At 38.3% G+C, this 16462-nt stretch overlaps 1 protein-coding gene across 3 annotated transcripts in view; it reads right to left on the reverse strand.

Moving 5' to 3' along the window:
- Nucleotides 1–12236: 12236 nt before the first annotated feature.
- CBLB (Cbl proto-oncogene B) overlaps nucleotides 12237–16462 on the reverse strand; it is a 246417-nt gene continuing 242191 nt past the window's right edge. For all 3 annotated transcript variants that reach the window (XM_080654165.1, XM_080654163.1, XM_080654164.1), the window contains one exon: nucleotides 12237–15926. In XM_080654165.1, the coding sequence (XP_080510291.1) occupies nucleotides 15667–15926 (260 nt within the window). In that variant the 3' untranslated portion in view covers nucleotides 12237–15666. The remainder of the gene's footprint in view (nucleotides 15927–16462) is intronic.

The raw sequence follows: 16462 nt of genomic DNA on the forward strand, positions 1-16462 counted from the left end.
AATCAATTTATATATTATTTTCATATATATTTTACTAATTTTCTTTCATCTCTGACACTTCTATTATAGAAAAAGGGCAAATAGCAATATTAAAATGTTTTGTATTTTAATTTTATAATACTATATTATATATACTATTTTGACATGTAATTTTTTGCAGTAATGTAATTACTGCACAAATCTTTCTTCTAATTAATTTCCTTTCAATGTGCATGAATCTGTACACTGGGCCACTAGTTAATAAAATAAAGGACTTGCAAATATTTGGTCTAGGTAGTGGTCAATGATGAGAAAAGCAGCTTTCAAGAAATCCACACTGACCTTTGGCGGTCCACCCAGCTCATCATCTCTAATCTCTACCGTCATCACATGGGGTTTCAAGTACCAAGCACAGGGACAGTGCATCGTGTAGGAAGTTTTTAATGTTAAAAACTCAACTCTGAAAATTGGTTGGCAGAATTTATAGCTCATTATTCTTCAAAGTTTCAATGTTTCTCATTTTAACCAAAACAATTTTGTTTCACTGTAGTCTAACCCTTGCTATTGAAGTAATAAGAAAAATCAGACATGCTTTTCTTTGCTGTCTACTTTGGGGATTCTGAGAGATGAAATGTGACTTAAGGCCCCCGGGTAGGGTACATGGCAGTTACAGATGAGGCAACTAAAGTACAGAGAGGTTAGGATACTTTACTAAGGTCACACAGCTTGGAAATGGCAGAAGTTGGAATTGATCCTAGGCAATCAAGTTATAGAGCTTTTTTTAAAGTTAATACTTTATTGATCCAGTAAAATTTTTCAATTACCACTATGTGGAAAACTTGCTGATTATTTTTAAATTTTTATTATTTTTTCTGTTTTAAAAATATGTTTTTATTTATTTCAGAGAGAGGAAGGGAGAGGGAGAGAGAGATAGAAAAATCAATGATGAGAGAGAATCATTGATCGGCCTCCTCCTGCACACTCCCCACTGGGGATTAAGCATCCAACCCAAGCATATGCCCTGACCAGAAATCTAACTATGACCTCCTGGTCCGTAGGTCGATGCTTAACCACCAAGCCATACCAGCCAGGATTATTTTTATTTTTAATTATAGTTGGCATACAGTATTATATTAGTTTTAGGTGTACAGCATAGTGATTAGATATTTATGTACATAATGTAATTTCCACAGTAAATATAGTACCCATTTGGCACCATACATAGTTATTAAAATACTAGAGGCCCAGTACACGAAATTCATGCACTGGTAGGTTCCCTAGCGGCTGCTGGCTGCCAGCCAGGTATTCCCTCCCTTCCCCTGGCCACCTGCCAGTGCCAGGGCCTCCCTCCCTTGCCCTGGCCGCCTGCCAGTGCCAGGGCCTCCCTCCCTTGCCCTGGCCATTTGCCAATGCCTGGCCTTCCACCCTTCTCCCGGCCACCTGCCCACACTGCTGGCTAGGGCCTCCCTCCCATACCCCAGCTGGCCTGCCCCCTGGTCGAACACCCCGAAGAACTCAAGTCGAGGGGACAATTTGCATACTAAGCTTTTATTATATAGGATTTTTGTCTGTATTCCCCATGCTTGACTTTACACCCACATGTCTGGCCCTCTGTACTTCTTAGTTCTTTTTTTTTTTCCACTCATTATCCTACTCTTCTCCCCTCTGACAACCATCAGTTTATTCTCTGTATCTGTGAGTTTGTTCACTTATTTTGTTTTTTAGATTCAGCATATAAGTAAATTCATATGGCATTTTTCTTTCTCTGTCTGACTTATTTCACTTAGCATAATACCCTATAGGTCCATTTATGTTGTAGCAAATGGCAGAATTCCATTTTTTCTAATGGTTGAGAAATATTTTGTTGTATATACCAGTATGTAAACTTCCTCTTCATGTATTCGTCTATTGATGGAAACCTAGGTGGCTTCCATATCTTGGCTATTGTAAATAATAATTCTGCAATGAACATAGGTTCATTTATCTTTTCAAATTAGTGTTTTTAGTTTGATCAAATAAATACCCTGAATTAGAATTGATGGATCACGTGGTAGTTCTATTTTGAATTTTTTGAAGAATTTCCATACTGTTTTTTACAGTGCCAATTTAACAATCCCACCAGCAGTGCACAAGGGTTCCTTTTATTCCACATATTTACCAACACTATTCTTTGTTTTCTTTTTTATAATAACTACTAGAGGCCCAGTGTACGAAATTTGTGCATGGGTGTGGTCCCTAGGCCTGGCTGGTGATTGAAGCACCAGCGTCTGGTTTGGACAGGCAGGTCCCAGCTCACCTCTGAGCCCTGGGCATCACCTAGGCCCTCAACCCCCCATGTGCCCCCTCCGCCTGAGTCATTGGGCCACCGCCTGGCTCCCTCAGTGCCTGGGAGCTGGGCTGCAGTCCCGCCTCCCACCACTACCACTGGTCACTATCTGCAGGGCAGTTGGCATGGTGATCAGGCCCCACTCGCACGCGCCTTGTCCTGGGGCTGCCTGCTCACCTGCTCCACTGCTGCCTGCTGCCAGTGCCACATCGCCGATGCCCACCATGTTTTGCGCCACCCCCTGGTGGTTAGCACATGTCATAGTGAACAGTTGAACTCCCAGTTGAACTCTCAGTTGAGGGGATAATTTGCATATTAGGCATTAATCATATAGGATTCTGACAGGTGTGAGGTGATATGATATTAGCTCATTGTGGTTTTGATTGCCACATCCCTGATGATTAATGATGTTGAGTATCTTTTCTTTTCTTTTTTTTTTTTTAAATATATTTTATTGATATTTTACAGAGAGGAAGGGAGAAGGATAGAAAGCCAGAAACATCGATGAGAGAGAAACATCGATCAGCTGCCTCCTGCACACCTCCCACTGGGGATGTGCCTGCAACCAAGGTACATGCCCTTGACCGGAATCGAACCCAGGACCCTTCAGTCCGCAGGCCGACGCTCTATCCACTGAGCCAAACCGGTTTCGGCTTGAGTATCTTTTCAAGTGTCTGTTGGCCATCTGTATGTCCTCCTTGGAAAAATTTCTGTTTAGCTACTTCAGCCATTTTGTAATCAGATTGTTTTTTGGAGTTGAGTTATATGAGTTCTTTATCTATTTTAGATATTAACCATTTAGCATATATATCATTGCAAATACTTTTTCACAGTCAGTTGCCTTTTTGTTTTGAGAAAGGCTTCTTTCACTGTGAAAAGTTTTTTAGTTTGATATAGTCCCATTTATTTATTGTCTTTGCCCCAGGAGACATAACCAAAAGAATAATGTCAAACTTTATTGCCTGTGTTTACTTCTAGGAGTTTTATGGTTTCTGGTCTTACAATCAACTTTGAGTTTATTTTTATGTATGATATCAGAAAGCAGTCTAGTTTCATTTGTTTGCATGTATCTGTCTGATTTTCTCAACATCATTTAGAGAAGAGATTGTCTTTATCCCATTGTATATTTTTACTTCATTTGTCATATATTAATTGACCATCTTGGTCTTGGTTTATTTCTGTGCTCCCTATTCTGTTTCATTGATAAGTGTATCTTTTTTGTGTGCCAGTACCACACTGTTTTGATTATCATAGCTTTGTAGTATAGTTTGAAATCAGGTAGGGTGATACCTGCAACTTTGTTCTTCCTAATCAATGATACCTGCAACTTTGTTCTTCCTAATCAATGTTTCTTTTCCTATTTGGGGTCTTTGTGGTCCCATATAAATTATATAATTATTTTTTCTAGTTCTGTGAAAATGCCATTAATAGATTGATAGAGAGTGTATTGAATCTATATAATGCTTTGGGTAAAATGGACATTTGAACACTATTTATCCTTCTAAACCATTAATTTGATCCTTCCATTTTTTGTATATTTTTCAATGTCTTTCAGCAGTGTTTTATAGTTTTCTGAGTACAGGTCTTTTACCTCCTGGTGAAATTATTAGGTATCTTATTTTATTTTTTTGATGTAATAGTAAATGGGATTTTCTTAATTTCAATGACTGATAGTTCATTATTAGTGTAGAAAATGCAATAGATTTCTGAATCTTAGTTTTTTATCCTGCAACTTTGCTGAATTTTATTCTAATAGTTTTTTGTTTGTTTGTTTGTTTTGTGGACTCTTGAGGGTTTTCTATATAGTATTATGTCATCTGAAAATCGTGACAGTTATACTTCTTGCTTTCCAATGTGGTGTATTTTTTTTCTTTTTCTTTTTTTGCTGTGGCTAAGATTTCAAATGCTCTTTTGAATAAAAGTGGAGAGTGTGGGTCTCCTAGTCTTATTCCTAATTTTAGAGATAAAGCTTTCAGCTTTTCACCATTGAGTATGATGTTAGCTGTGTATTTGTCATATACAGCCTTTTTAATGTTTAAGTGTGTGCCCTCCATTCCCAGTTTGCTGAGATTTTTTAAAAATCATAAATGGATGTTGGATTTTGTCAAATGTTTTTTTGTATGTATTGAAATTATCATATGATTTTTATCCTTCATTTTGTTGATATGGTATATTGTATTGATTCATTTGCAGATATTGAACCAACGTTGCATCTCAGAACTAAATCCCACTTAATCATGATAGTATGATTTTTAATGTCATACACCATGACATTTTAAAAAATGCTGAACTTGGCCTACTCCTATTGCTGAATTTGGCTTATTACTGTTTTATTGAAGATTTATATATCTGTGTTCATCGGGGTATTGGCTTGTGGTTTCCTTTTTGTAGTGTCTTTGTTCTTTGAATCTTTTGTAGAATTCACCTGTGAATCCGTCTGGTCCAGGACTTTGTTTGATGGGAGTTTTTGATTACTGATTTAATTTTATCACTACTATTTGTACTCTTCAGATTTTATATTTCTTCTTGTTCAGTATTGGAAGCTTTGTTGGTATATAATTGTTTGTAGCATTTTCTTGTAATCCTTTGTATTTCTATGGTTGTCACTTATCCTCTTTTATTTTTATTTTTATTTTATTTTACTTTTTAGGGCTCTTCCTCATATTTCCTTGATGAAGCTGCCTAAAGGTTTATCAGTTTTTTTTATCTTTTCAAATAAATATCTCTCGATGTTCATTGATCTTTTCTGAGCTTTTTTTTTTTTAATATATTTTATTGATTTTTTACAGAGAGGAAGGAAGAGGGATAGATAGTCAGAAACATCGATGAGAGAGAGACATCGATCAGTTGCCTCTTGCACACCTCCTACTGGGGATGTGCCCGCAACCAAGTTATATGCCCTTGACCGGAATCGAACCTGGGACCTTTCAGTCCGCAGGCTGACGCTCTATCCACTGAGCCAAACCGGTTTTGGCTTTTCTGAGCTTTTTTGTTTGTTTGTCTTTGTTCTTTTTATTTTTATTTATTTATTTATTTTTATATATTTTTATTGATTTCAGAGAGGAAGGAAGAGGGAGAGAGAGAGATGGAAACATCAATGATGAGAGAGAATCATTGATTGGCTGCCTCCTGCACACCCCTCACTGGGTTCGAGCCCACAACCCAGCCATGTGCCCTTGACTGGAATCGAACCTGGGACCCGTCAGTCCCCAGGCCGACGCTCTATCCACCGAGCCAAACTGGCAAGGGCTGCTGTCTTTGCTCTTTTTAGTCTGTCTCCCTATTTTGGCTCTAATTTTTATTATATCCTTATTTCTACTTACTTTGGGCTTTATTTCTACTTATCTTTCTAGTTCTTTTAGGTGTAAGATTAGATTGTTTATTTGAGATTTTTTTTTTCTGTTTATTGAGGTAGGCCTATCTATATTGCTGTGAATTTCCCTCTTAAATCTGCTTTTGGTGTGCCACAAAGATTTTTGGTCATTGTGTTTCTATTTCATTTGTCTGAAAATATCTTTTGATTTCCTCTTAGATTTCTTTGTAATTGTTTAGTAGCATGTTTTTTAGCCTACATATGTTCATGTTTTTCCAATTTTATTCTTGTTATTGATTTCCAGTTTCATAACATTGTGATTGGAGAAGATGCTTGTTATGATTATAATCTTCTTAAATGTACTAAGGCTTGTTTTGTGGCCTAACATGTGATCTGTCCTGGAAAATATTCTATATGCACTTAAAAATAATGCATTTTCTGTGTGTTTTTTGGGGGGGAGAGTGAAATATTCTTTAATATCTGTTAAGTCCATCTACCCTAATGTGTCATTTAAGGCCACTGTTTCCTTGTTGATTTCTGTCTGAATGATTTGTCTATTGATGTAAATGGGTTATTAAAGTTTCCTACTTTTATTATACTATTGTTGACCTCTATTTCTATTAATATTTTCTTTATGTATTTAGGTGATCCACCATTTCATGCATAGATATTTACAAGAATTATATCCTCTTGTTGGATTGACCCCTTTATCATCACAAAATGCCCCTCTTTGTCTCTTGTTACAGTTTTTGTTTTAAAGTATATTTTGACTGATATAAATATGGCTACCCCATTTTATATTTGTTTCCATTAGCATGAAATATCTTTTTCCAGTCCTTAACATTCAGTCTGTGTGTGTCTTTTGATCTCAAGTGAGTCTCTTGTAGGCAACATAGTGTGTTTTTTATCCAGCCACCTTATGTCTTTCGATTGGTGTATTTAGCCCATTTACATTTAAAGTAGTTATTGATAGATATGTAGTTATTGCCATTTTACTTATTTTTTCTTGTTTATTTTCTGTTCCTTCTTGCTGTCTTCTGTTATACATCGATAACTTTCTAGAGGTGTTTTGTTTAGATTCCTTTCCTTTCTTTATCTTTTTGTGTATCTATTATAAAATTTTGGTTTGTGATTACTAAAAGATTCATATAAACCAAGCTATGTTTATAGAAGACTATTTTAAATTTATAATCACTTAACTTCAAACATTCTAAGAACAATACAATTTTTACTCATCTCCCCTTATAAACATATTTTATATCCTGTGTCTATCTCTTAATACTGTATTTACACATGCTTTTAATACTTTTTCATCTAACCTTCATATTAGCTTTATAATTGTTTGACCCATTATTTATAATAAGTGTTTGCCTTTATTGGTGTGATTTTTCTCCCTTTGTTTTCTTATTTTTAGTTTTGACCTTTTCCATTTAAAGAATTCCCTTTAACAGTTCTTGCAATACCAATTTAATCTTGATGAACTCCTCCAGCTTTTGCTTGTCTGGGCAAATCTTTGTATCTCCTTCAATTCTGAATGATAACCTTGTGAGATGGAATAATATTGATTGTGGGCTTTTCCCTTTTATCATTTTGAATATATGGTGCCTTTCTGGCCTGTAAAGTTCTGTTGAAAAATCACCTGATAGTTTTATGGGGCATCCCATTGTATGTAACTAACTTCTTTTCTTCTGCCAATTAAGATTCTCTCTTTAACTTTTGCTATTTTATTTATGAAGTGTTTTGGTGTGGGCTTCTTTGAGTTCATCTTGTTGGGACGCTGTGCTTTCTAGACTTTTACGTCTATTTCCTTTCCCAGGGTGGGTGGGTTTTCAATTTTTTTTTTTTAAATAGCTCTGTCTCTCTTCTCCTTTTGAGATACCTATGATGCATATGCTGACACTCTTGATGTCCCAGAGTTCTCTTAAAAATCCTCAGTTTTAATTTATTATTTAATTTTTTACTGTTCTGAATGCGTGATTTCTATTAGCTTGTCTTCTAGTTCGGTGATTCACTCTTCTGCATCATGTAATATAATTTGATTCCCTCTAGTGTATTTTTAATTTTAGTTATTGTATTCTACAGTTCTGATTGGTTCTTTCTTATATTATCTGTCTCTTTGTTTAAGTTCTCACCGAGTCATCTGGTTTTCTCCCAAGTTTGTTGAGTATGTTTATAACTATAGTTTTATACTCTGTATCTGGTGGATAGCTTATCTCCATTTCATTTAGTTATTTTTTTTTTTTAGAGTTTTGTCCAGTTCTTTAATTTGGAACATATTTTACTGTCTGCTCATTTTTTCTGTCTTTCTGTGTTTGTTTCTATGTATTAGGTAGATCCTCTACATCTCCCAGTCTTCAAAGAGTTGGCTTATGTTGAAGGTGTCCTACAGGGCCCAGTGGAAGAGTTCCCCCTGGTCACCAGAGCTAGGTGCTCCATGGGTGTCCCATATGGGTTGCACACGTCCTCCTATTGTGAGGTTGGGCTGTGATTGCTACAGGCATGTCAAGGTTGACCTCAAGCTGATTGTTTGTGAGGACTAGCCATGACTGCAGTGGACCAGCTGTTATGTGAGGGCTGGTCCAACAGTGCAGGAATCGCTTTAGCAGGGCTCTGGCACCAGCTGGGTCACTAGTTGTGTCAGACTTGGGACCATTAAGTGGGAGATAGATGTAAACAAAGTCTGCCTGCCGTTTGAGCTGGGCTTGTGGCCACTTGGTGAGCGCTACATTGTGAGCTGAGACCAGCCTTTACTTGTGCCAGGCATGAGACCGCTTGTAAGGAGCTTCATTGTGAACTGAGGCCAGTGTTGTGTGTGCTGGGCTTGGGGTCATTTGGTAGTAACTACAATGTGAGCCAAGTCTGGTTGCTGCTTGTGCCAAGCCTGAGTGTGAGACTTCAGTATTAGCTGAGGCTGGCCTCCACTTGTGTTGAATCCAACCAAGGTTATCAGGGGGGTCTCTGCAGCCAAGATATCCTTTTTTATTAATCACTATACCATGGATATGGGACCTGTTCTAACCACATATCCATTCTCCTACCCATCCTGATGTTGCTTCTTTATATCCTTAGTTATAGGAATTCCAAATAGTCTTCAGTGGTTCTCAGTGATGGTTGTTTTATAATTGCCATTTTGATGTATTCATGGGAGGTAGTGAGTTCAGGATTTACCTTCTGTATTTTGACTAGAGCCTGTATTTTAACCACTATTACATTGCTATAGGAATCTGTTGAGTACTAGTCTTTTGAATAGACATGCTTGACAAAACCTCTTTATGAAGAATTAAGTATTCTTTTCACTTCTCAAATTACTAAAAAAAAAAAAAAAAAAAAACAGGTTCGAGTTTTACCAAAATATTTTTATAACTCCTAGCTTGTTTTTTAAAAAAAATATATTTTTATTGATTTCAGAGAAGAAGGGAGAGGGACAGAAACATCAATGATGAGAATCATTGATCAGCTGCATCCTGCATGCCCCCTACTGGGGATTGAGCATGTACCTTTGACCAGAATCGAACCCAGGACCCTTCAGTCCGCAGGCCAACGCTCTATCCACTGAGCCAAACCCACTAGGGCTATCTCCTAGTTTTTACTTTGTGTATCTTATTTTTTATTAAATAATTTTTGCTCCCAATCCAAATAGTGATAACAAAACTAAGGCATCTACTATAATCACATTAGTGAGTGGGCTTATTGATCTTCTCCAGGCGTCCTCAAACTACGGCCCGCGGGCCACATGAGGCCCGCTGAAAACATTTATCCGGCCCGCCGGGTGCCGCTGCCTGTCCTGCTTAGCAGCCGACTCGTCCTGGGCCCGCAGTGTGCATAGGAATTTGTTCATAGTGTTTTTTTTAAACTACAGTCCGGCCCTCCAACAGTCTGAGGGACAGTGAACTGGCCCCCTGTTTAAAAAAGTTTGAGGACCCCTGTGTCCATGGGCAAAGAAAGTAGGTTCACAGATGCTATTCCACACAGATAACTCCAGACTGTTTCCACTACTTGCTCTTTAAATGTGCAATTTTCATTTATTTGAAACATTTTGTTGTGTACTATGTACTGGGCTCACTATTAGGTGTGTGGGACAAACATAAATTAGACATGCTTCCTTTACTATAGAAGTTCAGTGTAGTTGGGCCATCTATGGAATGAAGTCATTGCAAAATCACACGTGAAGTGTTATGAGATTGGTGCTATGAAACATAAAAGATGCCATGCTCATCTCAACATGTGGGGTAAGATAGGAAATGCTTCATGGAGCCAGTGATTGAGCCGGCTTTAAAGTAAAAGACTTGACCTGGCTGGAAAAGGGAAAGGATCAGAAGTAGTAACATGTACAAAGACATAGAGCACATCTGGGCAGTTGCAAGCTCATAAGTGAAGGGGGGCTAGGCTGGGAAGTACGTATAAAGAGGAATGCAGAGAAGGAATCCCTACAGTAGAAAGCCATTAAGTGTTTTAGGTCGAGAAGTAACATTGGATTTGAATTTCAGAAACTTCATTCTGTCTTTCATTAGAGCAATAGAGGTCAGTTAGAGGCTATTTAAAATTCTAGGGAGTCATAATTCAGATCCAAAATATGGTAGTGGTAGTCAGGATGAAAAAGAAAAATAATTAAGAATACTGCCCAAGTTTGCCTTGAAAATCAAACAAAAGATATATAATTAGCCTGTTGCCTGATTATGGCACACACTAATTCCTCTGTTTTCATGGTTATGTAATCTCTGACCTCTATCTAGCAAGTGTTTCCTGATTCCATGATTCCTATGATTGTAGAATGGTCTACACCAGCAGTCGCCAACCGGTGGTCTGCAGACCACTGGTGTGTCCATGAGGTCCGAAAGGTTGATGGGTCTACACTGTCCTTACCCTTCAGGTACCAATATACCCTCTCCAGGCTCTTGTGGGTTCCTCAGACCCCACTACTTCTTGCTTTTACCTTAAATAACAGTATTTTTATTATGTGTGATATTCCTGGTTGAAAAGCTTTACTTCTGAAGTTCTTTCATAACAACCACAAAAACCTAGCTCCTCTTTTAGGCTGACAAAATGCTATTCATTTACCAAACTTTCAAAAGGAAATGTGTCACACCCTGCTTTCCTCCCTGTCCTAGATGAGGCATGATGGTAGTTGAAAGGATTAAATGTTTTAATACTAAGTTCCATGTATATAGTAAGGGCCTGATAAAAGTTCTTAAGCACTTACGGTAAGCTCAGAATTCCATTACAATGTGATAAATTATGTACAGTATTTAGTATATTGGAACTAGAGGCCTGGTGCACAAATTCGTGCACCAGTGGGGTCCCTCAGCCTGACCTGCGGGATCAGGCCGAAACCGGCTCTCCCACATCCCCTGAGGGATCCTGGATTGCAAGAGGGCACAGGCCAGGTTGAGGGACCCCACCTGTGCACAATTGGGGCCGAGGAAGGATGCGGGAGGTTGGCCAGCTGGGGAGGGACTGCAGGAGGGCTCCAGGGCATGTCCAGCCCTTCTCACTCAGTCCTGATCAGCTAGATCCCAGCAGCAAGCTAACCTACCAGTCAGAGCATCTGTCCCTTGATGGTCAGTGCACGTCATAGCGACTGTTCGACTGTCTGCCCCCTGGCGGTTAGTGCACGTCATAGCGAGCAGTTGAACAGCTTTAGCATATCATTAGCATATTACACTTTGATTGGTTGAATGGCTGGCCGGCCACTTAGCATATTAGACTTTTATTACATAGGACTAAAGGCCCGGTGCACAAAATTTGTGCATGAGGGGGTTGTCCCTCAGCCCGGCCTGCACCCTCTCCAATCTGGGACCCCTCGGGGGATGTCTTAATGCCGGTTTAGTCCCAATAGGCCTGACAGTCGGACATCCCTCTCACAATCTGGGACTGCTGGCTCCTAACCATTCACCTGCCTGCCTGCATGATCTCCCCTAACCACCTCTGCCTGCCAGCCTGATCACCCCCTAACCACTCCCCTGCCAGCCTGATCACCCCCAACTGCTTGCTCCCCTGCCAGCCTGATTGCCCCTAACCACCTCTGCCTCAGCCCCACCACAGTGGCTTTGTCTGGAAGTCAGGACGACCAGAAGATGTCAGGTTGGCCCGATCTAATTAGCATATTACCCTTTTATTAGTATAGATTACTTGCTAATGTATAGCTCCCATTTAATTCTATGTGCTTTGAGGGTATAATTATTACTACTATTATTACTACTATGCATGGGATTTTGCATGTACCAATTACTTTCACAACATTCTGCTAAGGTTCTTGATTTAAAAAGTTATTCATATTCTTTTTTTATTTCCATTGTTCTCTCCTCACTATATACTGTCCAGGAACAAATGACTCAAAAAATTAAGAATTTGGAGAACAGATGTTATTGTTGATTAGGAATTATCAATTATACGGTATGTCATCCTTCAGCCTTTTCCAGATATGTATTTCTTACTTGGGAGCTTAATATAACTGAATATCTTAAATATCTTAAAATAATGATATGGGATGGGTACTTTGCATTACTTTGTCCACCAGCTCTTAAATGTCTTTTGCTTAACATGAAGAAGAAAAATTACAACATAGAAATGCTCTGAAAGAAATGTGTGTGTTCATTTGAAAAGACCATACCAATTCTGCATTTAGTTAACATTCATTTTATAAAATACCTTAAAAGATAAAGTACTTGAGTTTACATAATAACCAGAATTGAAAAAGGATGAATAAAATATAAATTAATTGAACACATAACTATTTTGCCACATTAGACAAATTTTTTAAAAAGGCATTTAAAAATAAAATAGTAATTGGGAAGAAAACCCTTCATTCTATTGCTTTTTCTGGAAACTTTTCCTAGAAGCACTAAAATTCCAGGTTAGCAGGTTGTACCTGTATTATTGAAAACATGCCATAATTTGCTTCCAAATCTGTCAGCTTAAGAGAAATAATTGGAATTTTAAACAGGATTATAATTCAGTGCAAATTAAAGCTTTAAGTTGAAAATTGGGGAGGAATCATAATGTCCAAACTGTAGAAAATACTTCTGAAACTAAAAAGGAAATTCACATTATGAAGAAATCTTTGCAAGTGTTCTTGTGTGTGAAATGTTTAAAAATTGGCCCTTTGAAGTTGCAACTGGGAGTCTATATTAAGACTATTTGCAATGTGGCCAAGGTCATCTTTGTGGAAAGAAGTTTAAGTTAACCATAAGCACTGCTTTGATTCAATTTCAGAAAATTTGGCCAGGATATGACAGACATTGAAGGGAAATAAATTTATGGAAATTAATTTACTTGACTACCATTGAGGATAAATACTTTTACTCCTAGAATATGTTGGGGGATGGGGGAGAGCAGGTTAATGCTGTCCATGATTTGTTTTAAATATTAGGGATATTATAGCATACCAGCTAAAAAAAATAATCATACTACCAAGTCTTGGAGAAATGTGAGGAATGCCTAACTTTTTGGATCACAGTAAAACCAAGTTGGGATCATTATCAACCATTAATGGGCAGTCACTTTATAATTAAAAATATTTGGGTTTAATTATTTCCTCAAAAGTTTTTCTTGGAGTTTGATAAGTCATAAATAATAGGTAGCAATGGGCTTTTCATGACAGTTTTTGACAGAAAGTTTTCTCTTTTCATTCCATTCTGTACAAGTTTTTGATTCATTCTTTTAAATGACAAACCAATGGTTGCTATTGAGTACAAGATGTAGAGATTTTGGTGGAAGTTAGTAAAATAGATTTTTATAAAAAATTTCCAGTCTAATTTACTATATTTCCATAAGTCTCTTCTTTTTTTTCTAATTCTCACTTGAAATGCTCACACATTATTCAGAAATTATTTGACAATGTACTGTTTTCTAACATTGTATTTTGCATCATTCCCTAATCTATTAAGACTGTCATAACAATGTTATCACAACGAAGTGGCAACTCTTAGATTTTAGACTGTACCTATGATCAGCAAGTCATAAAGCCCAAAATACAGTGCTATTCCCATGTGACATCCAAAACTGATGAAATAACTGGAAAACCATGATGACATAACATGGAGTTCATAAAGCAATGGAGAATTAGCCAACATAATTTTTAAAAGTGTAAAAAAACTGCAGTCATATACCAAACTCACAGGAAGAATATCTAAGGCAAATTAAAAATTCCCTTCCAGGGACATTAATCGGCTCAGAATCACCTGAAGAAATTAAAACACAAGCACAAACTATCCAAGGCGTGTGACTCCTCAAGGACCCAACATCATGATAGCCAAACTGTCAAGTGAGGGCAGGTGTCAGTTTGCACAGGAGCGCATCAGTTCCCCTCCAGGTCACGACACATGTCTTAAACAGCATTACTTTCCATGGGATCTGCTAGATGTTTGGTCGTGTCCTTTCATATCCTGGAGAGCAGCTCACCATCCAATGCATCTTTTTACATCGCACTGTGTCAAGTTACGGAGTGGGAGAAGCATGCACAATCCTGCAATTAGTCTGTATTTAGAACACCTTCTGTGGTTCAGATACTTTACACAGACTTGGTTTTGTCTCATTTCTCCACTAACTTGTCATTAGGAAAGAAAAAAAAAAAAGCAGATTGCCTGAAAATTCTGAAGCTTTGATGGAAACTTTCCAGGCTTTGTCCATCAGAGACTTTTACCATCAAAAGCGCAGATAAAAAACCAAACTGAAATCAGATTGCAACAGTTGTGCTTTAAAAACAGTGCTGATTGCATCACAGATGCACAATAAATATTTGTAGCGTTATTAAAAGTATCAACATGGTTTCTGAAGAACCAACCTCAATATTGAAAAAAAAAGGCAAAACTATACATTTCTTTCACCTGACTGGATGGAGCATTGTGAAGCAATGAATGAATTTACAAATTTAATACAAATTGTAATTTGATTGCAGAGAGAAAATTACTAAGAATTTTGCAAAAAAACAAAAAAACAAAAACAAAATACAAAATAAAACAAAAAAATTTGCCACAGTAGCATTAGCACTTAACAGTGCATCAAAGATTTAACGTTTCCACTGCAAAATGAACTGGATCCTAAACCTGTTAGGTACCAGAGTGTAATCACTCAAATAGGAAATTTGGGAGAGGTATGACCATAATTTTACCTGAAAGTCATGAGTGTATTTCGGGGAGACAGCATGCCTCACAGTGATTCAGGCATACATATCAGGGGACCTCGTTATACAAGTTCTGTACACATTGTCATGTGCGAGAGTATTTCCCCCACCTCTGCAGGTAGTTGCTTTCTAATAGTTTAGTTAGGTTTTTACAGTCAGGACACCCTAGGGATGACAAAGATGAGAATAAAGAAGATTAAGATCCCAAAACTTAGACTAAAAAGGGAAGCTCCTCTATGTTATATGAAAACACTTTATAAAAGGCAGTTCACTGACAAAAAAAAAAAAAAATGCTTTATACATTCTGATTTTCCCCATCTCTCAACAACAATGGTTTCCAAAAGAAGACTCAGTAGTGAAGGCCACACACTTTTTTTTTTGCATTAGTTTGATATGTTGAAAATCAGAACCTTTAAAGCATCTTGTAAATGGGAGAGATGCAATTGGTGGGGATGAGGTGTGCGGGGAGAAACCAAAGTGAAGGCGTGACTTAGTTGTTTGGTGTGGACAGCAAGGGAGTTGGTGGGAAATGTTACAGCAGACCTGACCGCTCAACAAAGGGTCCATCAAGAACACAGTACAAGTATCAAAAAAAACAAAACTAAAAACAAACTGCAATTCGACAACTTGTAAACAAGGAAAAGCATTTCACAGATTCAAAGTTCAAGGGAAGTAAACGTCTTTAAATTATTTTTTTTTGTCAGTTCAACCCTGATTTAAAAGTATGGCTAGCAAAAATAAAGAAGCCGCAGCTGTGGCCATCCTGAGCAAACAGCTGTCTTCGGAGAAGCAGCCCTTCCAGGCCCTTCAAGAAGCCACGTGAAGAGGAGACACCTTCTTTCTCCAATTCCACTGCACGTCTCTCCTTTCCATGCTCCTGGAATATGCACCAATTACTTGACATGAGGGTGGTGACAGTCCTGGCTGCTATAGATTCAGACGTGGGGAGACTGGAGGGGGGAAGGCAAATTCCCGGAGGATGCTACGGGCCACTTCGACATTATTCTGCGCTATCTCTAAGGCTCTTTTCACCTCTTCAAATGCATAACCCTCTCCCATCAGTTTTGCAATTTTTGCATCGACATTTTCCAACGCTGCCTCGGGCCCATGGGGTTTTCTGTGGTGGACTTCCGGTGCAGTCCTTCGGGGTCGTGGTTTAGGAGGTCTGGCTGGTGCCTGTGAACCATCTGTGTAGATTTTAAAGAGAAGCATCATTTAGATAATGAGATAAAAGGAAAGACATAAACATTAGTATGATCTCATTTTATATGAAAATCTATTTTTCATTTTCTCTACAACTGAACTTTTTTTTTTCTTTTTATATACTACTAGAGGCTCGATGCATGGATTCATGCACCGGTGGAGTCCCTTGACCTGGCCTGCACCCTCGTGCAATCCAGGATCCTTTGCGGGATGTCAGATAGCCGGTTTTGGCCCGATCCCCCTAGGCTAGGCCGAGGGAAGAATCTGTGCACCGGGCCTCTAGTATGCATATAAGATATTTGGTTAATCTCATTCCACCCTCCCCTCTTCCCTCTGAGATTCATCAGTCTATTCTGTTTCCACATGCCTGTGGTTTCTGCTCCTGTGTTGTGTCTGCCCCCTGGTGGTCAGTACATGTCATAGCTACCAGCCAGTCAGCTGGTCACTTAGGCTTTTATATATATACTAGAGGTCTGGTGCACGAAATTCGTGCACGGGGGTGTGGGTCCCTCAGCCCAGC

This window comes from Plecotus auritus, assembly GCF_963455305.1.
Source record: "Plecotus auritus genome assembly, chromosome: 2".
In the NCBI taxonomy this organism is placed as follows: domain Eukaryota; kingdom Metazoa; phylum Chordata; class Mammalia; order Chiroptera; family Vespertilionidae; genus Plecotus; species Plecotus auritus.